Source organism: Hylaeus anthracinus, unplaced genomic scaffold (genome assembly GCF_026225885.1).
Source record: "Hylaeus anthracinus isolate JK02 unplaced genomic scaffold, UHH_iyHylAnth1.0_haploid 11985, whole genome shotgun sequence".
In the NCBI taxonomy this organism is placed as follows: domain Eukaryota; kingdom Metazoa; phylum Arthropoda; class Insecta; order Hymenoptera; family Colletidae; genus Hylaeus; species Hylaeus anthracinus.
In genome coordinates this window covers 5,303,919-5,331,590 of record NW_026534333.1, presented here as the reverse complement: position 1 = coordinate 5,331,590, position 27,672 = coordinate 5,303,919, and the positions used below count along the sequence as shown (strand labels likewise).

The window sequence follows — 27,672 nt, the reverse complement described above, 5'->3', positions numbered from 1 at the left end:
ATATAAATCTATATAAATATGTAAAGAAAAGAGTAAAATGTATAATAAATTTTTGCAGAATGTATTGACGATATCTGGCAACGGAATTGCAAAATATTCGATTAGAAACTGGAGTCTTCTGTATCACACTGATCGTAGGTTCAAAATTAGTTTCGTCTGTTCGCTTCCAGGTGGCTATGTTCCTCGGCGAACAAAATTAAAAACCGACATTACCTTTCGCTTTTTTAACAATTAATTTTGATTAAAAAATACGAATTAAAGATTCCAGTTTTCCTTTGCTGTCTTCTCGATTTAATCTTCCACCATGTTAAATGTGTATGACGTTTTTACACATAATTCTCTTGTCATCCTATTGCAATCTTGAGCGAACACCACCGCGTTCGCATTACACACGCTAACGTAGGCGCAAATGTTGATACATTACAATCAATTACAACTTAGATTTAATACATATTAATTTATACATCGTTCTAAATAGTTGTTAATGTCCTACCGCATGAATATCTTTTATCAGGTGAAACAAACCTTTTGCTTAAAAGGTTAAAAAAAGTACTCTCTTATTTTCGATCGAAAGATTAATTTTTTTTTTAACGAATACCGTCGATCAGTTTCCCTGAATTTTTGGTCAGCGCTTAATCATTCGACAAATGAGAAAAATCGTCGTTGAACAACGTCTATGAGTCAAAGCAATTAATATTCTTTTCATAGCGGCGTGACATCATTTGTTATAAATGTAATTGACCATCGCGATTCGTTTCGAAGGCTGCACGTTCGCGTTTTCACGCTGTTTCCTGAGTCACTGGTAGGTGTTCCGCGTTATCCGTTTCCAGCCAATGGAGGTTTCGCTTTCTATTTAGCGAACGTTTTCAATGCGAACAAGCCGTTCAACTTGACCTATGTATTTCAAACTTCTTAACCAGTTACCTGTTGTGACCTCTCTCAGAAGCGTGTAACCTGAAATGGATGGTGAAAACTATGCGACGAGTACATTTCTAAAGGCAGAGTATGCGCGACTGGTATAGTATATAAAGTTAAGTTATATTTTAATCTGATTACTGATTATTATCATTACTCCGACTACGATCTGAAACGAAACTCGAGCCACGAACGAATACACGGTCCCAATCTCGATAATCACGTTCAACGAGACAAGTTCTTTCTAACGTATATGATTGTTCCATTTCGTTGAACGCTGAAAAAATTGGATCAACCAGGTAGCATCGAAAATGTCTACTGCATTTAAGCTGACTTATCTCGTCCGCGTGGTCCTTAACGAACAAGCTGATCACGCGATATCCTCCTTAACGAGCCCCGGAGAGCACAGCGAGCCCAGATTAATCTCAGGTGTACGAAGATCTTACTCGGAACAGTTTTGTAATCCGCTGAGCCTTTTCCTGGGCGTTCGTTGACTCGCGGTTCAGGGCTAGGCCTCGACTCTGTTTCTGCTATGTAATAATGTGCGTGCACCTCGCTTCGCCGCAAAACTGGGACGCTGCGTGCTGAAAGAGGAGACACAATTGTGGGAAGAGGCTGAAAGCGAGATTGGCTGGGCCGTTTCGACGGCCACCGGCGTCTTCGAGTTTCCCTTTTCCAACAAACGTTGCGTTCGGATAGCACAGGACATGGAACAGATCGCGCCACGCCGATTATGGGCGTTCCTCTCTTTTTTCTCGTTTAATAAATCCACCTAGAAACGCGGTCTGAGTACTCAGTATGAAACATTCATCTCACACTGCCGCTGGGCGCGTTTGGGACGTCTGCTGTTGGTACTTCGAGTATCAACTTCGAGACCTACAAGCTGGAAGGTTCTAGGATCAGCTTTGAAAATAACGAAAACCAACCCTTTCGCAACGATTAACCCCAGTTGCCTCAAAACCTCGACGCAATTCACGATAGATCTCATTTAACTCTTTGAACCACGTTGAACTGTGTTACGGTAGTATTGCACATGAACGAGTATCGATTACGTGGATGCGACTGAATGGTGATTTCATCTATCCACGAACGAGATGATTTCCAAGTGATCACCAGTAGCGCGTGTACGCGCACCGCAATTTACGCGGCATGTCTCGTTATTCTGTTTTCTTGGCGCGTGTGTTTACAAGCGACTGATCGAATTGAAGGAAAGTCTTGGTAACGTAAGGCCAAGTACAGGCATGCCCCTGTACAAAAACGGTGTGATTAAATGGAATTCGTGGAAAGCATTCTGGGTCGATCCCGCGAGAAAGGGAACGATAATCGTAACTAACAAAAGCCGCGAAATGGCGGAAAGCTGCGGTCACCAGCGCCTAGACGAGTGACTCATGGTCCGAGAGCCAGTTACGATTTTGTTTACGTCATTTTGAAATTAAATTAACCTTTTTTTCGTGGAAGTGTAATTTCGGACGATCATGAAAACCGTCGTATGACATGTAGTTGTTAAGATGACGACGCGTGGGCGTATTTTGATAAAAAGAAATAAAGTTGTGTCATTTCGAAATGGCTGGTTATAACGATTGATTGCGTGTTAATGAAAAGCAAAAAGATATTGTCAAACGTTTTGCACGGAATATAAGGAGTGCCAGTTATGGCAACGTCTGAGATGCAATGGAATTGCTATACCAAAAATCGCCCATTTCAAAATTACGTAATTACATTTTTTTTTGTGTTATCAAAATACTTCCACGCGTTAGGTATTATGTTTTCGTAAAAAAAAAAGATATTTTCATTTCAAAATGACGTAAGTAAAATGATCGCTGGCTCTCCAACTATCATAACACGCGTTTTCCGACTGGTCGCGGTATACGGTTTCAATTCATCGTCGCAAATAAGGCCATATGTATTAAACCTATTCGTAAGTGTTACATGTAGCGTGCACACTAATTATACGTACACACATTCATATATAGGAGTATCGTTCACAGTTTCGAGTACCAAGGCGATGAGAAAAAAGTACTCCATTGATCGTTTCCCCTTCTCCGTTCAATGGTGGATCTGAGATCTCGATGGGGGAAGGCAATTAAAAAGTTGGTCGATGATTCGATACTGGAGAATCCCAGAATCCCATTTTTAAGAATAATAGAAGCGAATCAGGATATTCGATTTCCTGAGGTCTTTTTTATACGCCACTGTTTTCCACGAGTAAATAAAAAACAAATGTCTCTCTCGTTCGATGTCACGGAGAACCTCGCCCAATCTTGTTTACAGTGTTCAGGTCGCAATAATAATTCATACTAATTATCGTTACGACGATGTCGCAATTGCGTGCCGTCAAGAATTGCTGATAAATAGTCTTTCATGACTTGCATATGATCGCGTACAATACCGTTAGGAAGTCGTCTCAACAGCGCCTGTTATATAAAGATTTAAAAAAAAAATACCACGAGATATTCTCATGAAAAAGATGACCATTGGAAAAATGATGTTCTTCCATTGCTCGTGTCCGTCGAAATAGTGCAAGTTTGTCCGGAGTATGAATTACGAGCACTCGTGAAATTATCGTCACCGTTACGATTCGTCGTCGAGTTGTGTCTACTATCTCCTCGAACTATGACCCCCTTAAATTCACGTTCGTCGATTGTGTCGCTCTCTTTTACCAGAACTCGACGACAGATGCTGTCATTGCTGTGACAAATGTCCTTTTCAACCCTGTACGCGGCTCTTGAAAGCCTCGACTATTCCGAATTCGTGATCCAATTTCTCTTCCATTCGGCGACTCGATTCGACCGACAGATTCAATAGTCGCCATTGGCGATGTTAATTCGAAGTCAATTAAGCGCGAATAAGTCGGTGACTCGTGGCGAAAGTCTCGCCCAATAACCGTTTCGAGCTTTGTACACGCGTACAACAATTGGATTCAGTCCTTTCATTCGTACACGTCTGCAAACGTAACGTAAACATACCATCAAAACTTTCGCTGGACGAACATTACGAGCATTATGTTTAGAGTTGAATTCCTTCGTAAGAACTAAGACAGAAATTCTGTAAAAATCAACGATTCCGCGAATCACACCGCTCTCCACGCCTGAAACAATCATTCATTTCATCGTTCGTGCTTTGGAATGTTTACAAACAATATAACTATTCGACAGGAAGCTCGACGGATTTATAATCTTCTGTTCAACGTCTACCGACAAGGAAGGATAGTTCCAATTTGTATGAAACCACCGCTGACTACCAACACGCGCTCAAAATAAATACCGAGGGAATTATTAATGTATTACGGACACGGTGAAAGTTTTGTTTCGGAGTGCAACTTCTCGACTTAATTACAATTTCTTTCTCTGGGAGAAACTCCGCCACCGTGAAGCGTGGCGTTCCTCTCTCGAACATCTTGTTGACTCTTTGTTTCCCCGATTCGAACAGATCTGTGAAAAACTCGGGAGCGATTCTTTTCAAGGCAATTCGAATATCGAAACGTCGTTCGAAACGAAAAATTAATCGCGCTGAACGTGTTCAGCTTGCTGGTCAGCGAATTGGTCAAGGATCAGTTTCACTTGCATCGACAGAAATGAAATCGACTGCGGAGAGGCGCGATCTTGGCAGTCTTGGAATCGAGGAAATAAACGTATCGGTGAGACGTGTCGCATTCGATGCAATCTCGCGATTGACCGCTCGTATACCTCGATCCAATTATACTTAGTTAGCAGGATTCGCGTGACAACGGGCACGAACGCCGATTTACATATGCCTGCGCCAATGATACGCTTAAGGGGACAAAAAGTCAAGACAGAGTTACGCGAGTCATCAAACGCAGTCGTATCCGAATAAAAACACATTTACTTTTTCGCGCAGTGGAAAAAATAGAAATCATTTGCATGATTCACGCGATTAACAAGGAAAGGGAAAAAGTCGGCTATTCCAACATTGTTTTATTTGATACCACAATAAATACACAATATTCCCCTTTTTGGTACACGTAACGTCTATTTTCTTAAGGGAACCCGTAACGGTGCTCTATCCACGTGTAAAATGCCTGAACTTGGTTGAATTTTCTTGTTTGAATTCTGAGGAATCATGGATGGAAAAGTCTATCTCTGCGACATTTTTTGTTGCGGGTTCCCTTAAACTACCCCTAGCGACGATAACATCGTGGTTTGTGGACGTGTTTTTAAATGCTGCATCCAACGCGATGATGCCTCGTGAACAATTCGGAAATTTGTATGCAAATAAAAAATGAACGCTGAGAAGCGATCAATCCAGGGTCCTGATGTGAATCTCCTAAAGCAGAGCTTCCCACTTCGATTAATAGGTCGGTTAAAACATTGGACTAGAACTCGTGGAGACTTCTACGGAGTTAAAATTTCGTCTCGAGACTGTCGAAGAATTAGGCAATTTAACACTTGTCCTAGTATTTCATTTCTGTAAGCTCACCGATTCACGAATTCACGCCTCACCTTCGAAATTAAGTTTTCACCAGTGCTTAATTTTAGATAACTTATGAAGTTTCTACATTCGATCGATATGCAAAGCATCGAAGGTTGGGAAGCCCTGTCGTAGGGCATGGAATTACATAAAACAACGGTTCGAGGTCGTTGGCTAATAAAAATGGATTACTTCGACAAATCGCGAAGCTGTGGTCCCAAACGTCAATGGACTATTGCGCGATGTTAGTCGGATGAATGTCACGTAGATACCAAGCTGTTATCGAAACAAAAGGCTTCTCCTCGCCACACCAACGTAATGCGAGTAACGTAGGACTTCTGTACACTTAAATATTACATTATACTTGTTACAAACGTCTTACACCGTTTCTTAATCATCGATCACGCGAGCGCATCGCTGACCGGTTAAAAACCAGCTCGAGTGCCGACCTCGCTAACACGACGAACGAGCAATCGAAAGAAAATAATAAAAGTATCGTACATTTGGTAATACAGTAAATTTTTCGGCAAATATTCATCTTACACACCGTAGTCTACCTTTACTTACTCGACCCGTCGTTACAATCAGACCAGAACTCTTTCGAAATGCTATTACCTGTAATATCGTCTCAAGTAACCTATTTTTGGATAGTTTTCGCCATGGAAGCGTGCGTGTGCAATAATGCAAGCAATTCGTTAAAAACTAATAAATGTGTACACTATATTTAACAATCACGCTAGAATTAATACGAGACAACTAAGAATATACACCTGCGTAAACGTAGTTCCTTAAATTTCGTCCGTAAGCGTATATCGCGAAGAACTTTTTCCGTGAATCGGAATTCCTGCACGGCAGTGCATAGTTCTGTGACATCCTCTCCGCTCAGGATCACCGGAAACATCGAACAACCGCGCGTTATCCGACTCGGGGGGATCCTCTGAGAGGATACGCGTTCGGTATACCCAACCTTCGTCCGATTACTGTTTACCCCTAACAAAGAAAACAAGTACGGAAGAACGAGGGGAGGAGAAGAGACGTTACTTCGCAACGAAGGCCAACAGAACGAACAATCCTGAGACTATGGCGAGGTTAATCCTGCTAGCGGAGGACGCGGATATCGCTGGCTGCTCCGGTGCGGTTCCGTCCTTATAGTACTGATAATTCTTCACGTTAATTTTCGACCTGACGACCCTATAGTTCGGCACGCTCACGTTCACGCGATTGTTCAGAAGGTTTTGCAGTTGGTTGGTGACACAATAGACGTTACCGTCCTCGTCGATCGCGAAGCTGTCCGGCCACTGCATCCTCTCGTGGTCCCTGGAGATGACCCTCTTTCCTGTGTTGAACGACTGTGATTGCTCCGTATCCCACGTGCCCACGGCGTCGTCAGCCAACAAGCCGTAGTACAGCACCCCCGTGGCGGACATTACCATTCCATCCGACTGAGAGTTCTTTCTTCCCACCTCCTTCACCACGTCGTCGATGGATGCGTTGTTCTTCAGCGCGGATGTCGGCACCGAATACAGATGAAAAGACGACAGGGGTGAGTAGTACACCAGCCTGTCCTCGCTGCTGGCAGGCGACAGGGCGATGCCATCGATCGCGAACGGCATGTTTACGGGAGTTTTGTTGATCATAAACCTGACAGCCTCGGGCTTCGCCTTCATCGAGTCGTGTCTGACCTTCCAGGAGGTGTTGTTCTGCAGGGAGTAGACGATCAAGCCAGGATCTTCGCGATCGGTGTCGGTTATATACGCCATGCCTCCGTCCTCGTGGTCCACGACGATGTCGTTGAGATAAGCCGTTCCACGGCGAGCCACGTGCTGAGGGAACTCGTAGTTACGCAGAATCTCGCCGTTGTTCTCGATGTCCAAGATCACCAGCCGCGGCGGGCAGGTGGTCTTGACCTCCGGCAACAAAGGAGTCATTCGTCCCGAGTCAAGGACCCACATGCGTCCTGCAGGATCGATCTCCATGCTCTGGACGAACTGGAAGGCACTGCAATCGTCCAGCTTCTGCATATCCCAGTTAGGGTACGCCTCCAGGCTGGGCGCAGTGTTATGGTTCACCGGGGTCGCGGACGTCACTCCGAGAGTGACGGGCACTCCGTCTTTAAAGCGCGGGAGCGACAGATACATCTTACCCTTCCAGAACTTGATCCCAGAGATGAAGTTGTTTTGTGGTATGTACCCGTTGTGGTCAATCTCGTACACCCGCATCTCCTCCGACGGCCAGTCGAAGTTGATGGTCTTCCATTCGAACTTCACTTGGAACGGCTCGTGACACACCGCCACGGTCACCAGAAGAAATAGGAGCGTCAGACTCTTCATCGTCGAGGATCGAATTGGACGCACTTTAGACAGCCCTTTGGCCACTTTTGCCACTTCACCGTGTATATTCTTGTCACTTCTTTGGAGCCACTCTTTCGTTTCAAGCCGCCAGGACCTCGAACTCGCGGGTCAGGAACAAACGACTCGATCCAGTTGGAAACTGATATCCGGAACAGCGTCCGCAACCCAGACGACGTTACCGGGGATCCGGAAGACGGCCTCTCCTCGCGGAGAACGTCTATTCTCGTCGACGAACCGGCGTAACGTGCACCACGGAATATTCGTGCGTGCCAAGTGTGTTGCTCGGCCACCGAACGGGGGTTCTCGTCGTCGTTCAACACCGTCGACCGAACGACTACTGCCTGCCTCTTATATCGTTGCCGAACGTTACGCGACTTCGATAACGATCCGCCGCGCGGAGACTATCGCGATATGACTGACGAAGATACGGAGCGTCGCTTAGAGAGGCGTCGTCCCCCCACCAATGGCCCCACGTATTTACACACCGCGATCGCGTGCACGTGCACGATCCACACGTACGCGAAACCCACACGACTGCCATACGAGGTACATACGTGCAACAGAAACATCCAGGGTCCCCACCCTGTAAACGCGCGTAACGTAACTCGCTACTTAGCCGAGCCGATGATGCATCGTGAAAATGCAAATTGGCATTCTTGCTTGAATCATTGCTCGCCACTGCGAATCGCGACAACAAACGTGAGGATGGCTTTTGTTAACCCGGGAATACTCGTCGCCAGTTTTCTTTTCTTCGTTCGTCGAACCGAGCATGGTTCGCGCAATTTATCCGCTAACTGCTCGAAATAGTCGGCGGATGGGTTTGAGACACGGGATCGAAACAGTATCGAATATACCAGTAAGATATCGGTATTTTTAGGTAGTTCTCTTGCCTCAAAAAGAAATAGTCTTGGAGCCAGTGAAAATTTTACTTACATACATCGGTTTCAAACGAAAATAACCTTTTTTTATGGAAGAATATTAATATATTCTTTTACCAGTCACGAGTGTTTGGTCCTGTCTGTTTTTGATTCTTTCTTAACTATAGAATATACTTTTTACAGTATTTAGGTTTATATCACTCAGTAGTTCAGTAGTACAAAAATTACGAAATAATAGCCGGTAAAATTGCCAGTCATCAATGTGTTAAGCGTGTTTTAAAAAAGAAAAGTTACGTCGTTTTTAAATGGCTGATATTTGCGATTAATTGCATGTTAGCGATTAATAAAAAAATATTACCTGACGTTCTGAGCGGAACGTAAGGGATGCCAGAAGTGCTCCAAGCAGCATTCTTTTGCGCATAGTAAGTAGTAACGTAAGTTGTATTCTTTCCTCTCCGAAGTCAAATACTCACTGACTCTTTAACTCAAAACCCACCTGTTTATACGCGACGTATTTCTATAATAGACTCTAGTCGCAATTGACTAATCGGTGAATTTGAAAAAGTCGTAAATTCATTAATAGTTCTCGCTACAGTAAATAATTTAAAATCGTTTACTTTATCGCTTTCGTCCTTGGTTAGCTCCAACCTCGATCTACCTCTGGTTAGAAGTCACGTTTGATGTTTCCATAGATCCAAGACGATCCACGCTTCTACAACCGTCGTATCTTTTTACTCCGTCCCATTGGTCGTCGCGACGAATTTATAACGACAGAATAGCCGGTAAATTGCCGTAGAATTGTCCCGTGGTTCTGGAACAATTTTCATACTCTGATTAGATTAATATTCTTCAGAGAATCCGACGATTCCTTCCTGGTACGCTCATTGTTACGCTAAACGAAAGACGTTGAGGTTGAAATAGCTCGCGGATCGGAACGTAGAAGGGATAAAAGATGTTGTATGGCCGGGTCCGTATGAAAAGAGGACTTTGAAAGGGGTGAGGTTGCTACAGGCTTAGAAAAGGCAGTTACGAATTGCTTTATCTTCCCCTCGGAGAGATGATCCCGAAAAATCGATTCAACGGACGCTTCTTCGTACTACGCTCTGCACAACTACGTTGTCGAAAACCTCGGACGTGCCCGCATCCTTCGTGAAAAGAACACGCGGAGCTTCTACTATCAAGGTTCGCGCTTGATGTCACTTGGAATTGTTCGTGCGTGAATCGGGACAAAACACAGCTGGAAACTCGTTTCAGTATTTTCTGCTTCTACGTACTAAACCATTCGAACATAAATATCGATCGATTCTCAAACATAATATACTTCGTTAACGCTAGGTCCACGAAGCAGGGTCATTTTGATTCGTTGCAAATTTCACAAGGTTTTAACCGTGAGACACGTCAACATCTGAAATAAGAGATCGTCTGAACAGCGAAACCCATGGGTATTCGTGATTAAAATTGAATAAATTACCAAGAAACGAGCAAGTGTAGCGTACATGTTTGAACTATAAATCGACACTGGTGTCGGTGGTTCGAATGTTTGATCGATACCGTCATACCAATCGACCACATGCCGATCAGTTTCCTTGCTTCGTGGCCCATTGATCCCGACCGGGTGAAAAAGACAAATGCACTTTGCGACAGCTGAAACCGATATCCATCGTGCGGTCTACGATACCGTCAGGTCCAGACTTTCTCGAATTCTTAAAATCCTTGTATACTTTATCTTCGATCTAAAAGCATCGAAGTATAGGAGTCTGAAATGAACAGGTTTCTTTGAGAATAATAGGTGTATAAGTCACGGTATAAATCATTGCAATGCACGAGGATCGATATCAACGGCGTTCTTCCAGGGTGACTCAAAGATCTATAAAGATATATGTATATCTCAATCGTGACGAAGGATTCGTGAAACGTATGAGTCTATAATGGACGAGTCTATAATTAATTCTAGACCGCAGATGATTCGCTCGAACGTTCGATAAAACTTCAAAGAACTTTCGAGAGCGAAGGTGGAGGCGAATCGCGTCGATATTCGTCGAAGCTGCCGCGATTAATTTCGCCCAATGCTGGGATCAGTGAACGATAAACCGTAGAAACTGCCGATCACTGAACACGACGGCGATCCTCGAATAAACGTACCAACGATAAGTTTTGAAAATTGATTTTATGTCGGGAATATTATAGAATTTTTTCCTACGATCGCGAAAGGAATTGGTACAATTTCAAATATGTAATATATCCGACCTTGACAGCCATTCCAGAAAGTATTATTGCATTATTCAGCTTTAATTGATCGCTTACAGTAAAATATCTGCATTATATAATTACAGAAACGTGAAGACCATAGCGAGACCCGGTACCGCGTCTGAATGACTTCAACGATGACGACGATGAAAACAGCCATGAATAAAAATGATCCTATGGACGTCTAGTAGCAACTGGATAACCGTGATGTCGAAACGGCTGGCACCTATTACAGGCACCGCCACTATACACGTACTTTATTACTGTTATAACATTATGGTACAGGTCACATGACCGTGAGTCAACAGTTACGCTGTACTGGTCACAGTTCGTGGCAGCCAGCGATACTTTTTGACCATAGGTCGTCGTTAGATGCCCCTCGAACTTCGCATCTCCGATTAATTGTTGAATCGGTAGAAAAGAGAAGAGTAATAAAGTTCAATTGATTTCGCTGAATTTTATTTTATTTTAAACAAATCTTTTTTTCGATATACTCGTCATTGCTTACTTTCTGCGATTTAAATGAACAGCCTTATCTCTTACAAATAGTTAATGTAAAACATAAAATATTGTGTACTAGTTATTAATAGAACGAAAGAAACTCGTGGTACAACCTAACAGATCGCGCCAGCTAATTGGTCGACGAGGGTTTCTGGATAGATCTGCCAAAGATGACGAGGATTACCAATTAAGGACAAAACGGATTCCGAAAACGTTCGAACACCCAAGTTCTCTTAACGAGGTGTCGGTTGGCTGCGCGGCCATGTAGAGAACTAGACTAACAGAATGACCGGAATTACAGATTTATGCTAATTGAAAGCTTATTAATATTGCCGGTGCGAATTAGTCGCATTTGTCCCGTAGATGCTGCGCCATTTTCAGTGGTTAGAAGCGTTGGACGGACGTGCAAGAATGTCGGGCTAATTGACACCCTCCCCTCTTCCATCTCCGTACCCAGCAATCGAGTTCTCATTTGTTAATTAGGCAGTGCGCAAGGACATTGTGTTTTATCCAGCAATGTAATGGGTTCGCCTGAACACGTACAGTGGGATATTATCGTCATATCGATATCGTAGGTACGCGACACGTTTGCAAAGTCAATAGACCACCATTCATAGAATACCATTTATTTATATTTATAGATTCGTCCAAAGGTATCGAAATTTCCCTACGATAGAATCGACAAGTGTCGCTTCGTGGAATAGCACTTGCAGCGTAGCCGGGCAAAAATTTCTGCTAGGATTAAATATTAGTTAAACTATCAGAGACTACATAATCAAACATTTATCGTGGTATTTATTTTCGTAACTTCATCAAAACTTCTTCAAAATTCCTTTGAATGCCGTCAAGGCATTCTTACCTTGCTTTGCTCACATTTTTATGCCCTATATTATCGATAAATTTGCACGGAGCAACAAAAATGTGTCGACTGTACGCAGTCGTCCAAGACTTCACAGATCGGGAGGACGAAGCAAACGCCATTCGTGTGTTTCCCAATGTCCGACTTATTGTTAGAGTAAACATTGCGTCGCGGCAGCCTTCGAGAAATGCAAACCACAGTCGCTCGCGAATTGTCCTTTCGAGAGTTCGCCATGGCACCCAGGTCTTAATGGATACGTCCATGAATTTAACGCACAGATCCTTCGGGGAATCGTCACGATCTCGCGGTTTCTTTCGTGGCCACGTAGTCTGAATCAGCGGACTTTTCTCGCTCGCACGTGCGTCGACTGCGAATCGCGCTTTGCCTTTTTTGTACAAATTCTTTTTAAAATTTACGTTACCCGACTCTGTAACAGGCTTTACGCACGATTGCGACGAAACGACATCTTTTACGTTTCACTGTAATAGTCTGTTGGATTAACACTTTCAGTTTTAGACATATTCGTGAATATACTTATGAAGCTAAAATTTTGTTTTTATACAATTGGACACTGTACATATAAACAAGCATTCGCGTTAGTATTTAGGTTTGCAACCCGATCGAAATTTACGAATCCTATCCAGACTTGTTTTTCTTTTTAACACCTGATTTTCAGAATTAATTTGTTAATTTCTTAGAGAAAACGAACATGGTAATTTATAGTATTCCAGATTAATAATTCCGAATTGTGCGTTACAGCGTCAGTTTTTCGCAGCATATAGAATGACATCCGTTCCCTGGAAAATCACCAACGCTTAATGGAATCGTAACGTTGCGAAAATATCGGCAATGGACTCGAGTAATTAACCACGTATCCAGAGTCATGAATAAATACACGGCGAGCGTATGCGTAGGATTGAAAATGATCGACGGCCTTGTCGTGTTTCCACGTCGACGCAGCTTCGCATCCTCTGCAAAAACGTTGTTACTCCGCTCGCTATCGATAATTCCACGCGCGACACACTTTTTTCTTCCGGTCGTTATTAATTTGTGTAGCGGTTTGTTTTTCCATTGAACCGCGTCGAACAATGCGCGATTCGATGATTCTTGTTACTCATCGCACACTTCCGTTTTGCTTATCTTTCCACAATGACCAAGCGATAACCTTGGCAAACGAAACTTTCACTTCGTACCTTTTTTGCGAAACGTCCACGTCGCGAAAGAATTCGTTTTTCTTGTTTAACAGAACGAAAATGCGAGTGTGGGAAATAATTTAAAGCGTTTCATTCCGGCACGCTCGATCAAGAAGTCATCTGAAACAGGCTGGAAATAAAGTTATTGGAGAAATTCGACCCTGTGACTCGTGAAAAGCACAGATGGCCAGACTAATCCGCGCTGCGGGCGAGCAAGAGGAAATTGCAAGCTACACACCGGGACATGTTTTTATTAGACGCGTAAATGTTGTTACAACGAAATAGAACTCGTGCACGTTTCGAAATTTTTAGCTCGCTTCTCAGCTCCTACGGGAAAAAATATTTATGTTTGATTTATATAACGAAGATATTACGAAAAATGTTTAGAATTTTATGAAAAAATTATCGATGAGGAAATTTTTATGAAAGTAAAATATGAAGAGGAAGGTAAGAAGCTCTGGAATCAAGCTAGGAAAATGCTGAAACAAACGAAAGAAGGAAACGACAAGGTGTGCAAGCGAGGTACGATGTTTTCTCTTTTATGTAATCTTTCATATCTGTATTAAAGAAGCGTTTCCTTAATAACAATGATACAAAAAAAAAGAATAGTGAACAAACGTCACATCGACAAGGAATTATTCGAACCTGTCCACTGGTAATACGCTGTTAAACTTGACAGCGGCATCATTTATTTGGACATTTCTTTTCCGTCGTCCATTCGACGCTTGCCGCGCCCGACAGTTTATGGCAGTGGTTCTTAACATCTTCGCGGTTACAGCATAGCTTGGAAGAAAAATTTAGTTTTAAAGACGATCGACAACAAGAATTCTAAGATTTATTTTCCATATAGAAAGACATTGAAAAGTCTACTTTCCAATCTGAGGCTTCTTTACCTACATATAGATATGCATATACAGGGTGTCCAAAAAATGTTGTAACACCTTGAAAGAGGTGGTTCAGGGGGTGATTTGAAACAACTTTTTCCTTAGCGAAAATGTTGTCCGAGGCTTTGTTGAGGAGATATTAAAGGAAAACACTGACCAATCAGAGCGCGCGTATACCGTTGGAGAGGCCGTGGTAGCGAAGGCTACGAGCTAAGCGGCCGCGTCCAATGTCCTTCGATGGACGTCGAGTCGCTTGTTCGCGTACAAGCGCGGCCGCTTAGCACATAGCCTTCGCTACCACGGCCGCTCCAACGGTATACGCGCGCTCTGATTGGTCAATGTTTTTCGTGAATATCTCCTCAACGAAGTCGCGGACAACATTTTCGCTAAGGAAAAAGTTGTTTCAAATCACCTCCCGAACCACCCCTTTCAATGTGTTACAACATTTTTGGGATACCCTGTATACAGGTTCATTGATGTGATTCGATGCGCGCCATTTTGGTCCTACTCTCCTGATCGCACGCATACAAACTTTAACTATTTATTAGGAGGAATTAGTCTCGAAAAATATCCTACATTTTTAGTAGTATGCTGTATATAGTATATCTATATTCTTTCTAGAATTGATTTATAATAAAAGAGTTACAAAAACTGATTGTACACGATCTGTGTTCTCTAAAAAACTTTCGTAGTATAGCGTAGCTGCGTTCGCAGCAGATCGGTTAAGAACCACTGGGTTATACATTCGGTCGATTCTAGTTCATCTACACTCTCTGGCTCGCCTCTGACTTACCTCTCGCATTAAGCTAAAAGTTCGAAGCTTTGGAAATACGTCGATCCATCACCTGTATCGCGAAACCGTGCTCGTAAATCGTAGCGAAGTTTTCCGGTTAAAACGAGGCGAAGAGATGTTGCAGGATTCATTGTTGCGCGCTTTTCCAAGAAAATATTTGAAGCTTCAAGCGGATGGGGTAAGGTTCGTTTTCGAGAATGATTTCTGACCAACGCATGAAAAAATCGAAGGCTAGGCTCCAAGGTCGGGCTAGCCTCGACAGGTGTGTCTCGAATTTCCCCGAGGAACGCGTGGTATTCAAGGTCGAAGGAAGACGGAACAATTTTCCACGAGTCCTCGAATCTAATTCCGACAGCCCTCGCGTGCGAGCCATACACGGGAGAAATGGGATGTGGCCCGATGAATAAGTCAGTCTGATTTAGCGAGCATAACAGCGCATAACTGTGTTGGCCAGCATACAAACAAAGACCCGCGTCCTGCGTATCCGTTCCCCAGTGACCTACTAAAATCCACGGCGCCCGACGCGGATGAAAATAGAAGCTTCGAAACAGGAAAAGAGGGCTAGGCGGTTCGCGGATTAGAAACGATAAAAGGAAACGAAACAAAGGGAACGGTAAGCACTTCTATCTTATGAATCGAGCACAGGGCTAACCTCGGTCGAAATTGGATGAACGTGGACCTACCTTATCGTTTTCGAACTCTCCCTAATGGATATTGTAAAGTCCACCCATCGCGTGCTTTCATTTGAAAAGAACCTCCTGAGACGCTTCAACTCGCGATTGATCCTCGTTTATGGACTCTAAACAAAGGACAAAAGACTTCGATTTACAGGTTGGTCTTGAACAAGATTAAATGGTGCGTAATTTTCGAGATTCGAATTTGAAATCTGTTTGTTAAAAATCGGTTAGGCGCGACATAGAACGCATTAAGGGGCGTACACTTGGATGCGAGTTATGGTTTTTAGATACGCCAGATTACCGTTGACTCTAAGCACCCCAAGACCGTGAAATCATTGATCAGTGAGTTTCGTCAACGATTTTTACCAGGCTGAGACTAACGCGCGAGGGTTTGCACTTCCGGTTTAGCGAACCGTTGAACCAAACCCCAACGTCTCAAGGCGAGAGAGAGCGCTCCAAGTCCGCGTCAACTTTACTCTTTATCGGGGATGCACAATTACATAACCACCGAGGGTGGTAACGGCCAGAGGGGTGATTTTCATCGGTGATGGACTGCGTTATCGTTACAGAACTTGAAGTAATGAAAGTGTGCCGACATCGAGCGACTCGCAACTCACGCGAAGCACGCGACCCGCTAAAACTTGCGAGAACCTCGGCGAATTAAAATTTCCACGCGCCATTAAATATTTGCCGAGCTTTCGAGGATTTTTTCTGTATGTTTGCTCTTCACTTTCCCTCTGAAATCTTTCACGGTGTATTAAAATCGGAAAAGTGTGTATTTTTGTTGCATTCGTAATTAGTACTAATGAATATTATTTGAATTCGTGCTACCGAAACTGAAAAAAAAAAACAAAACAGTATCGCCTTGATTGGAGTTAAAGTGCGCAGCGCGGGAATTGTCGGTAGGTGTTTATCCCGAATATTTGTTGAACGTTTTGCGCGTCCCGCGGAACTTAATTTAGGTCGTCGTGTCACGCATCACGGAAAGCGAAGAGGCGGCACCTTCGTAACGTCGTGTTAGCAAAATGTTGGCGCGAGTGCGATGCACTGTTCGGGAGTTTGTACGGCCCCGATACACGGGACATCACGTGATAAGGAGTTTTCGCGGCACTCGATCGCCGATTGGCGTTTTCGTGCCACGGACCATAAAGGGTGCACCGTACCGAAACGAGAAGCCTAGAGAGAAAAAAAGAATGAAACTGGGACGAACGCTTCCAACTAGAACCGTTTATGCCTACAATCGAACTTATTTCGCACTCGATTAGTCGCACGATTCCGCAACTGGCCCTTTTGTCTTGCGGGGATTTAAAATACGATCACCCTTTATCATAAAAGTTGTATCTGAATTGTATCTATTTCGGAATTTTTAAAAAAGTTCTATTTCGAAATGTAAGTTTAACAGGTTGATCGCCATATGAATATTTCTGAACATTTCTATGAGAATCAAAGTTTGCTTTGAGACTATCGAAACCTACATAATCTAACGTTCGTCGTAGTATTTATTTTTATAACGTTATCGAAATTCATGAATGTTACTTAGTTCCATAGTAAAAAACCCTGTCACCCATATATATCGCGCTCGATATTGGTGTCGTTTAAAAATGGTAAAATTCTAGTCTGCGAAATCTGCGTCGATCATTTCTATAGGACCCGTTTTCAAAGAACATCGGAGCTCGTTGGGGCCCCGCTCTAGCATTTAATAGGAATCACTCGTTATAGAATTACACGCGGATATAGATTGAAATATTTATTTAACGGATCGACGTTACGGTTTTCCCTTGTTCTCGTTGGAGTAAAATCTGCCCGCAAATTGTCTAGCGTGCCGCCCTGTTTGGAATAGAAAAGCCCCCAGAAAAAAAATATAACGCCGAGGGTTCTGAATGGAGGAACTCTGGCTGTAATCGGTCGGAACAGAAGGGACACGGGGTTTCGCAGGGTTACTATGGCGTACACGAGGCCATGGGGATGGAAAACAATAAAGGGAGAACCGTTGGTCGTTATGGTAACCACCGATCTAGGATTTCATCTGGCCGACATCACGCTGACTAGAATAGGTGACCCACTGGTCTCGAGAAAATGCGTTTCTGGGTTCTGTGCAGAGTCCAGTAACTCGCGCGAAAATAATTTTAATCCACTCTTTCTAAACTCTTCGACAACAACTTGACATATGTGGGTCACGGTGCTTTTCACTAAAGAATTAAAAAAATTAATTCTGAAAGTTAAGTGTCAAAGAAAATGAATGAAATACCTGAATTTCGATGAAGTTACAAGAATAAATAGTAAAATAATTTTAAAACCAAATGTACGCGAACAAGTTGTATGTAAGCAATTGTATTTCAATAAAAATATATGTGTAAGACTACATTTACGAAAATTTTCAATGATACTTTTGAACGTGACTATCTCGAAACAACTACCTTGATGTCATTTATTTTGTCGGAAGTTAATTTCGTTGCCCTGAATTGACACGAAACGAAGTTTGCCAGATGGTACGCGTTGAGCCGTAAATTAAAGCTTTATTCGATTTGCAACAAGTTCCATTCGAAATCGGGACGATTCTTAATTCGTTTATCTCGCTATCGATAACAGGAGGGTCAGATGAGGGTTGGAATTGGGGCTCACTGAATATTTTTCGCCAGCTATGTGGTCTTCCGTGAAACGTCGTTCAATTTGATTAGACAGACTGCGTTTCCCGCCGAAGCGTGAAAATCTCTGGAAGCGTCGAATCCTCTGCCGCTTTGGGCTACGAAGCGGTAATGATTCAATCGGACAGTCAACGTGCTAAACACGTATATGAACCCCCTCGTCTGGTGTGTTATAGCTGGCTAGCTTGTCAGAAGTTGGCGCCGACACGTTATACGACAAAAATTTCCTATCGACTGAGCTTCCTCTTACTTCGCGCAGATCCATCGCTATGCTATAGAGATCGATCTGTACCCGAACCTTTGTATAATTTATTTTTTCATAACAACACCAGGGACCAGCGAAGGCAGATAACATTCGTTCTTCGATTTCTCACCGATTTCTGAAAAAGAAAAATGTTTCATAGTCTCGGTGAACGTGAATCCGCCTCAACAAAGATCGCTCTACCGCCACAGTTCTTTTTTTGCAACAAACGAGCCTTTGCTCGTATAAGGAAACGCCATCGAGCTTTACGCAATACTCGAACACACCTAAGCCGTCTTGAGCGTGCTGCCTCTTAGCAACGTAATACGTGCACGATTGTTTGTAGAAACATTTCTAGGATTACGAGCGTCGTTCGTGCCTCGCGAGGAAAAGGTCCGAAGATCGAGGTAGCCGAGACCTTGAAGACAAAACGCAAGTCGGTTGTTTAAAAGTTAACCATCCGGACTTAATGGCTCGCGTCATACGACGACGACTTTGCGACTCGTTGCGTAATTTCATCCATTTTAATCGCTTCGATTTAACGCCTACTCTAAAGTGTTAAGACCATAGAGATTATTATAGATAGAGCAAGGGAGATATAGACCAGCCTGTGAGAGAGTTAAAAAGAGAAAAAGAACTGTGGTACCCTAAAATTAATAACCGTAAGAGTAAATACAAGCACACGATAGTAGATAAATATTCTCGTTGCTCATTGTGTGTCGTGACTTTGTTTTAACGTAGAAAAAGGTGATGATTGTATTGTTGTTGTCACGCGTTCCGGCTTCTCAGGTGGATGCTTTCCCACGGAGAAAATCTATTATTTTCGTAAGTGCGTCCTGTCGTAGAACGAGGGAAACGGTTTACATAACGGATTTTCGTTTCACGTAACGTAACGATGTAACGAAGTTACGACGAGGACTGATTTGATTTAATTTGAACGTCATAGGAGGATCGGCCTGTGAAACTCGTCTATTACTTTCGAACAAGAGACGCGAACGATTACACGCGCAACCTACATTCTAATTACTCTCTGATCTAATCTTCAAGGATAATTTTCATCGATGCGAAAATTTCACATAATTAAATCGGCGATTGCCAAGTATCTCGTCGTGGAACGAAAGCCGCTTATGGCATTTTTTCTTTTTTCATGAAAGATTATGTAAATATAAATCGAAGATTCGAAAATGATTCATAGCGATATTTAAAAAGAAATTATTAAATAACTAAGACCAAAGGCAGTGCAGGAGAGCGCGGAACGAACGAGTGACCCAGAATGATATTAAAGATAATTTAATGACAACGTATAGCTGTTTCTCACCTCTGTACCCATAAAGGATGAATCATCTAACTTTAAATAGCTCTTGTATCAACTCGAACCAAAAGGTAGAAAAAAGAGCGTATATACCACTTTCGAAGTTAAGTGTTTCGTCCTGTATTTTTATCGCTCCTAAAGACGAACTTGTTCGTATCTCAAGTATATTTGCAAAGTATAAATAAAAAATAAATATTGAATAACAAATATCTGAAAGAATAACAATCGGAATATACTAGAGCAATGAATTTCTTACCACTAATTAGCGTGCCCGTCCGTGCGTGTATCACATTTGCTTCATGGGAACAACAGCGCCACCAACTTAGATACAAATACCGTGTAGTCCACAAACTAGATGTGCAATAAAATATTTGCAGTCTTTATTTAATGACGAGTTGCTATGTAGCTAATAACTGTGTCTTGTAAAAGTTAATATATTATTTATTCAAAAGCTCAAAACAATTCGATCCGCCAATCGCTTAAATTAATATAATTATTCATACATCTTCGCAGCTATTATTCCCTTTTACAATTATTTTTTTATTTTTTTATTTTTACACAGAAATCGTCGTTACTACTGCATAAGCTTAAATCGTAGCATCCGAATGATTCAATTTAGTAATTAAGCCGCTATGAAGTTCGTCATGCGAAAATACATTCACGGTGTTCTTTGATCCACTCACCATTGCGTTACGCAATTAGTTGCAAATCCAATAATAGACGATAATGAATAGGATTCGTTTGGTATTGTTGGACACGATAGGCTACCAACAGTCGGTACGGCAAACTAATTTGTTCGACGACCGCCGCATCATAGGTGCCGCCATATGCTTTTTAGATAAATAAGAAAATAAGTCAGATGTAACCTCATTTTTCCACACATATAATTGTGGGTTATACTTAAACTGTAATAATTTGAGCTAGTCATATGTAAAATAAATATAATCACCTAGTAAATACCTAAAAGTCACATAGTCCTGGTAGAGGACTATCGAGGTCGGTATACTATAGTACTCGTGGAGCACAAGATCCACGAGTAATTGATTTTATTTATCTCGAGGTGGCTCTGCTAAAACTCCTCGATTTTCGAAACATCACACGAAGCATTGTAATGCTTCGTGAAGTGGCAATCGTAGAAGCGAGCGTCACGATTCTCACGCTTATAATCATTTCATTGCCGCTTTTGTGGTATAATTAAACGTACAGCAAGATATCCAGCAGTTCGACGTCGGAAGTGTGTCCATAAATGCTTGGCTGATAAGCTGATAATGCGTTCAATGCGTCGCAAATTGCCTCCTGCATTTCCCGGCATAAACAATACGTCAAATACGTAACTTTTAGATATCCCCATGTGTCACGCATCCTCGAAGGATTTAGAGCGATGTGATCAATTGTGATCGAGGTCCAAACGCGCGAGTCCTTGCGGTTGAGAGTAGGTCACTCGCAGGAGTCCATTTGACTTCAAGATCATCGAGTGAAATCATCGCTTAGGTGTAATACTTTAGAGTTTTGAATAAATCTATCAGGAAAAAAAATAAGAAATATACTTCGTGAAACTTCGTGATAAGTATGATTATATGAAAGTCGTATATTGTTCCTACCTTACATAAATGCGCAACAATTGCCTGCAATGACTAAGTCGATGAAATAATATATGATGACAAACGTAAAATAATAAGCGAAAACGACAAATAAACGTCTACATGTATATCCACTTTGGCAAACGATAGTTATCTAAAATTGCATTCAATAGAAGGCCATCTACTTTTAAATTGTAGTATTTACCCAAACGATAATCAATCTGATTTCCGCTTTTTAAGTTCAAATAAAAGTTTGCACAATTGCTAAAACAAATTTGTTATCGCTTTTTTATTTTCAACGAAATCAGCCATTAGAAAAACCACATAGCTAATCATATGAGAATGGAGTAGATACATGTAGAAGAAAGAATTCAGAGAATTTTATTCTCGGTCTATAATGTTGGTCACTGTGTTTGCAACCATTGGTGCAATCTGCTATTCTATTCTGCGGTATCGTCGTATACATATCCTTGAAACGAAAGAATAGGTTAGAATTAAATGAATTGTGTATTGCATTTTGGAATCTGTTTGTATTAATATCTTGTTATTTCGAATATAATTTATTGTGCTTATCGTGTATCCACAAAACATTACCAACTATGCTTCGAGTCGGCATTAGATCCGTTCGTAGCGCTCTAGGAAGCAGGACTTTTGCAAATGCACCGGCCCAGGAGCAAGCAGTTTCGGTCGCCTTCAAGGTTCAGGATTTAAAAGATTTCGATGACCGTGTTAAAAAGTCGAAGGTGCCCGTGATTGTTGACTTCTTTGCAACGTACGTAAATATTCAATAGTTTCATGTAGTTTAGCTGAAACTAACGAATGGTTAAATTAAAAATAATATTATGCGTAATTCATGTTGCAGATGGTGCAACCCTTGCCGTATGCTCACTCCTCGTATAGAATCAATAATTGCAGAGAAGCAGGGGAAGATTTTATTGGCAAAGGTTGATATAGATGAAAATAGCGATCTTGCATTGGATTATGAGGTTAATTTTGTATTACTTATTTGTTTACTATCAGTTCTTTCGTACTGAAATAATAACAGTTATCTTTGAACATAGGTTGGATCTATTCCAGTACTAATCGCAATGAAAGATGGAAAAGTTTTAGACAGAATCGTTGGTCTCCACGATATAGACGAACTTAAACAATTTGTAGATAAGTATACAGAGTAATGTAACTTATTTCGAATACGATTTGCCATCGAACAACCCTGTAGTTATCGGGGTACTTTGTATAATATTCTCTACAAGGATGCTACCTCGAGTAATAAGTATAAAGTACAATTTTTTAATAATGTATAGTTGCAACTTTGTAAAGTATTAACTTATAGAGAATTGTTAAATTGTTAAATAAATTTTTTTCGTGTAATAAACAGATAAATTTTATTGTTTAATTATTTACAAATATTTAATACAGATACATACATATATATTTATTGATGTATGCTTTGCAAATGATACAACACATAATTATATGCCATTATTTAGGTTATATTTTCACAATTAAACTCCTAACAGTTAAACATGATGCTAAAATAAAATTAGAATTAGAAATTTACAAATGAAGTATCAAATTTTCAAATTTAGTTCAATATTTAATGTTTAACATGCTAATACATCTAATGATCATTATAGTTTCAGTACTGAAACAAAATGATGTCACTTTTTCAATATATTTTGAACTAATTAAGTTTCGGTAGGTAAAGCTTGCAAAAGTTTCCTTGCCCTTTGATAAGCGACAGATTCTATTTCGTCTTTCATTTCTTCATTTTCTTCTACCTTCTTTATAACATCTAAACCTTTTTTTAAAAGTTGTTCTCTTGCCATTCCTTTACATCCTTCAAAATATTCCAAAACAGTAGGGAAAATGTCATCTGGAATGGAAGTCTCGTCTAGTAAGTTATCTATTAACCAAATTTGTCTCAGTTTCTCGAATTTCCATTCGCTTTGCGCATATTTCCACTGTAGATAAATTGCATAAACAAGTAAAAAAATTAATATTTATTTGATGTGCATACTTATTCAAGGCTAATTGTACAACAAAGTACTTAAAATACCTGTGAAACATAGCTCAAACCCTTTTTCATTGCTTCCAGTCTGCTAGCCTCCCGCTTTTCAGTCTCTTTTTTCTCAGCCTTTTCCCTCTTCAATTGGCGCTTAGATGGCTGTTTTGATTTCTTTGCCTCGCTTTTGCTAGCTTCTTCTGTATCTTCTACATTATTATCCGCGTTAGTAGCACTAAAAAAAATAGAAAATTATTTTAAGAAAGTCACTGTACATTTATAAGAATGAAACATTTAACTCACTCTGTTCTTCTGAATTTTTTAGAAGAAACTAATTCATCCCTTGATTCAATTTCATCTTGATCTTTTTGTATATCATCAAAATTGTTTTCTTGTTCATCATCCTTCATTGTTTCTTTATGCGTACCATTTAAATTGCTGTTACTTGATTTTTGTTTTCTTTGCTTCCTTTTTTTGCATATCATATTTTGTTCATTGATTTCCTTCATTTGATCAACACTCTCTTGTGATGCATCTGTATTGCAATTCCTTTTATTATTCAAGTCTGTGAAAAAATAAATATTAAAAGTTGACTAGAGATTTAACCTCAATGAAATTTATTTTGCAAAAAATCTAACGTAGCACTAATGTCACTCGTGTAATATTTAAAAAAACAACATTACTAAGAATAAACTAGCATTACTGAATATTCACCTTCCGATTTATTTTTTTTTTTCGTTCTTTTTCGTGATTTCGGGCTCTTAACCTCAACCTTTGACGTGCTATCAGACCCCATCGTAATACAAAATCAGTTAATTATCGTATATGTAAACGTGATACAAAGTTTCCAAATTTATAATAATGCTTTTGGGGCTCTAATTGTATGAAAATTAAGTAATAAGTGGGAGAAAATATAGGAAAATATCATACACTTTCAAAATTGATTGCTGCCGCACATACATGTGGATACTTCTGTGAGATGTTTGGAACAAGAATAAGACCATCAGAAAATCAAGAATAAAATCATTTGACTTGCAATTATTGACTTTTATTCAATTGTAAGACGAGTTTAATACGGAAGAATACAATTATTATTAAATTGTACGTATATTTTTATCGAGCGACTTCGCAAACAGTATGTATATATGGGTTTAAAATTTTCCAGGAAAGTTTGGGTTGAATAGTGTTCTTGCAAGATTTTTTCGAAATGTTGCGTTCAAAATTGATTGGAATGGTAGAACAAATTAAAAGTAGAGATATGCTGTTAAAAAGGTATTACATATTGAAATATATGGTAGTTGACATGTTTGTTTTTTTCTTTTATTGAATTCTTAAAATATTTGTACTATTGAGGTTAAGTATCGTAAAGAATATTTTTACCTGCTGTCAATAAGCTTACGTGTGTAATCAAAAGTATTATAAAAACTTAATTATCTTAATCTTTCGTTAATCGCGTCAGTGACATGTGTCCTGCAGCCTTATGTTTTTCTTATAGAACTCTCATTGACGCGATTAATAGAAGGTTAATACTTTCAAACACTATCGATAAATGAATATATTGTAGATTTGCTGTTCCTCATATTTGTTGTGCTTCAAAACATGATACGAGTTCAGGAAAAGCTAATAAAAATACGGAAGTGGACGAGTTTGATGAGCCTATAAAATATTCAACTTCACCAGCTTCATCTATGAAAGCTGGAAACTCACATACAAATCAAGATACATCACCGTATCAAGGCTTCATTGTATTAGGTAGCTTAGCCGTTTTTTGTATTTACTTTGGTATACTCAGGGAAGAAAATGATATTGATCAGAAGATGAATGCCGAAATGTCTCCAGAGATGAAAAAATACTTACATGATCTTAAAATTGCTGAACAAAGGCATAAACAAACACATAAATCACCAGTACAGTTTTAATATTATAGCAATGTATTGTAGAAATGTATTTTTTCGTTGTTACAAAAAGATAAATAAATATTTATAGAGGATATAGCAATTCACCCCATATTATATTACTTATTATCTTCTTCCATTCGATTGGCGGATGTCGACCAATTGTGTCTGGTATACACCTGTCCCATGTGTGACACCATGATGCTCCGACCAATGTCATTATTAATACTATTGGTGCCTCTGCACGATGTGAATGTACTTTAATATTAACAATGCCTAAAACATGTATTGCAATAATTGCAAATTCAATAATGTAATAAGTTAAATGTTAGATATTTTACTTACTGCGTGTGTTATGAGATTGAAACAACCACTTAAACAGTGTATAGACTGGCATAACTTGAAGATAAAATTTCATTCTACTCAAGAAACCTCCAAACCCGATCAATGCTAATCTAAGCTGCAATAAATGATTGTTACATTCTGAATAATTAAAAAAATCAAAATACATTATTTTTAATGTACCATTGTAAAAACAGCATAGTACACCCATGTTGTTGGCATAAGAAATAACAAAATTGTGAATAATAAGGTCCCCACAAACAATTGATCTGGTTGATATTGACAAGAATCAACTCTCTCTCTAAGTGGATTCATTTTCTTACCCAAGAACAGTCGAAATAAAGCAGTGATACCCTTTAATTGAATATTGAAGAGCCTAACAAGAAACTGAATTAATATTTGAGTATTTCTTATGTTTGATATTTCAATACCTTGCCGCATATACGTAAATACAGTATGCATGAAAACTGACAAGACCTAGAAGATCAGCTGCTATTGCTATTTGAAAAGTGATACCGAGTCTTCCAAATAATACTAATACTTCAAAAGCAAAATCCATTACAGGTTTTATAGTTAACAAGAATATCCACCATAAATGTATGTGGTACAGAAAAAATTTTCCAAGCATATTGTTCAAGGCATGATTTAATTTTAAGCCAGCTGGTACACCCATTAGCCAGTTTATTAAATCTTTCAAAAATGTCACAACTTTCTGCAAAGTATATATTAAAATCAATATCAAATAATACTATTGGTTTAATATTATTACATCATGAACTTGCCTCTGCATTGCTCAAAAGTATTTGAGATGGAGATGTATATTCGAAGTAATGCAACAGTAATTGCAATATAAATATTCCTAATAACATATCTATTATCAGTGCAAAAACATAATTGCCAGTTTTTAATGTGAATCTCTTGTTCTTTATTATAGCAATTAACATCCATTTAACATTTTCCAACCATCCATGAACGTGTAAACCAAGGAAAGAATATCTTAGAATTGGTAATAATTTGCTTGTTACTTTACTAAGGAGGAGAACTGGATAAAAATACAAAAACATATGATAGACTAAGAGAGTTTCCTTTATATAAGTAACTTTTCCCTTCTTTTGTAGTTCTCCTTCAACCTGTTTGCTCTGCAGAATTTTCATTAATTCATAAAAATGATTTCCTGACGTTGCTCTTTGACCAAATAATTCTGTCTCTCTGAGGGCTACTTGATCATATACTGTAATAACTGTATGGCAATGTAATGTTGACATTTTTTTATTATTTACAATTATGCTCTTTATACTATAATCATAATTATTTTCATGAAGAGAAAAGTTAGGATGGGAATATATATTAATCCAGTCTACATATTTTTTATCTACATATCCACGTTTATGTTCTGCTGCCGAATAATATCCAATTATACTAGTGCCATGTTTTATTGTCTCAAAATTATCTGTTCTACATATTCCAATGACATAAAATTTTTTAACTCCTGTGCTGTCGTCGTATACCACTTTGCCAAACATGTACCCAGGCTTTTCTTTATAAAGTTTGTCAGGAACAAAAATCAACAGGCTTTTCATGATAAATTTCTGAAAACGAATTGCTACTTTAATTTACTTTAATTACTACTTTCTATACTTCCAAAATACAATAACTTCACATATTTTTATTATATAATATAGATTTCTAGTTGTGCACAGTTGTGCACAATACTTATTTGTAATTATTTATATGAATAAATAAACCTGCTTCTGTAAGGTGGCACCACCGAATTGTTATCACTAAAAACTTGGGTGTTTTACCACCGATGCCGCCAATGGTATTAAGACCTGCTCATAGAATAGCTTAGAAAGCGGCGGTCTTTCTGGTTGCCCCTTATGAATATTTGTATAATGTTTTCTCCAAAAGGTTTAAACGTTTTTAATC

General features: G+C 39.9%; 3 protein-coding genes and 3 long non-coding RNA genes across 10 annotated transcripts in view; 3 read left to right on the top strand and 3 right to left on the bottom strand.

Moving 5' to 3' along the window:
• LOC128886588 (uncharacterized) overlaps positions 1 to 21,773 on the bottom strand; it is a 67,165-nt gene extending 45,392 nt beyond the window's left edge. For 2 of the 5 annotated variants that reach the window (XR_008459871.1, XR_008459872.1), the window contains exons 1-4: positions 20,874 to 21,773; positions 20,181 to 20,754; positions 15,733 to 15,848; positions 9,190 to 9,383 (exon numbers count right to left, since the gene is read on the bottom strand). This is a non-coding gene — a long non-coding RNA (uncharacterized LOC128886588). Of the gene's footprint in view, positions 1 to 9,189; positions 9,384 to 15,732; positions 15,849 to 18,348; positions 18,752 to 20,180; positions 20,755 to 20,873 lie in introns of those variants that run through there. The other 3 variants (XR_008459870.1, XR_008459874.1, XR_008459873.1) reach the window with 3 other exon arrangements.
• On the bottom strand, positions 4,831 to 8,142 carry LOC128886576 (major royal jelly protein 1-like). The gene has a single exon (XM_054141582.1). It carries the CDS (start codon positions 7,671 to 7,673, stop codon positions 6,381 to 6,383), a length of 1,293 nt encoding a protein of 430 aa, XP_053997557.1. The 5' UTR covers positions 7,674 to 8,142; the 3' UTR covers positions 4,831 to 6,380.
• LOC128886590 (uncharacterized) lies at positions 9,265 to 13,633 on the top strand. Its single transcript, XR_008459878.1, has 3 exons — positions 9,265 to 9,354; positions 9,411 to 9,754; positions 10,906 to 13,633. It is a non-coding gene; the product is annotated as an uncharacterized LOC128886590 (long non-coding RNA).
• Positions 21,774 to 21,962: 189 nt separating the features above from the next.
• Positions 21,963 to 22,887, top strand: LOC128886585 (thioredoxin, mitochondrial-like). Its single transcript, XM_054141600.1, has 3 exons — positions 21,963 to 22,276; positions 22,367 to 22,490; positions 22,566 to 22,887. Exons 1-3 carry the CDS (start codon positions 22,104 to 22,106, stop codon positions 22,677 to 22,679), a joined length of 411 nt encoding a protein of 136 aa, XP_053997575.1. The 5' UTR covers positions 21,963 to 22,103; the 3' UTR covers positions 22,680 to 22,887.
• Positions 22,873 to 27,473, bottom strand: LOC128886586 (uncharacterized). Its single transcript, XM_054141602.1, has 8 exons — positions 26,525 to 27,473; positions 26,178 to 26,454; positions 25,930 to 26,122; positions 25,750 to 25,864; positions 25,513 to 25,680; positions 23,813 to 24,074; positions 23,564 to 23,744; positions 22,873 to 23,468 (listed from the first exon to the last, which is right to left on the bottom strand). The coding sequence occupies exons 1-8, from the start codon at positions 27,324 to 27,326 to the stop codon at positions 23,193 to 23,195; spliced, it is 2,274 nt and encodes a 757-aa protein (XP_053997577.1). The 5' UTR covers positions 27,327 to 27,473; the 3' UTR covers positions 22,873 to 23,192.
• LOC128886587 (uncharacterized) lies at positions 24,311 to 25,213 on the top strand. Its single transcript, XR_008459869.1, has 3 exons — positions 24,311 to 24,614; positions 24,680 to 24,781; positions 25,074 to 25,213. It is a non-coding gene; the product is annotated as an uncharacterized LOC128886587 (long non-coding RNA).
• Positions 27,474 to 27,672: the final 199 nt, after the last annotated feature.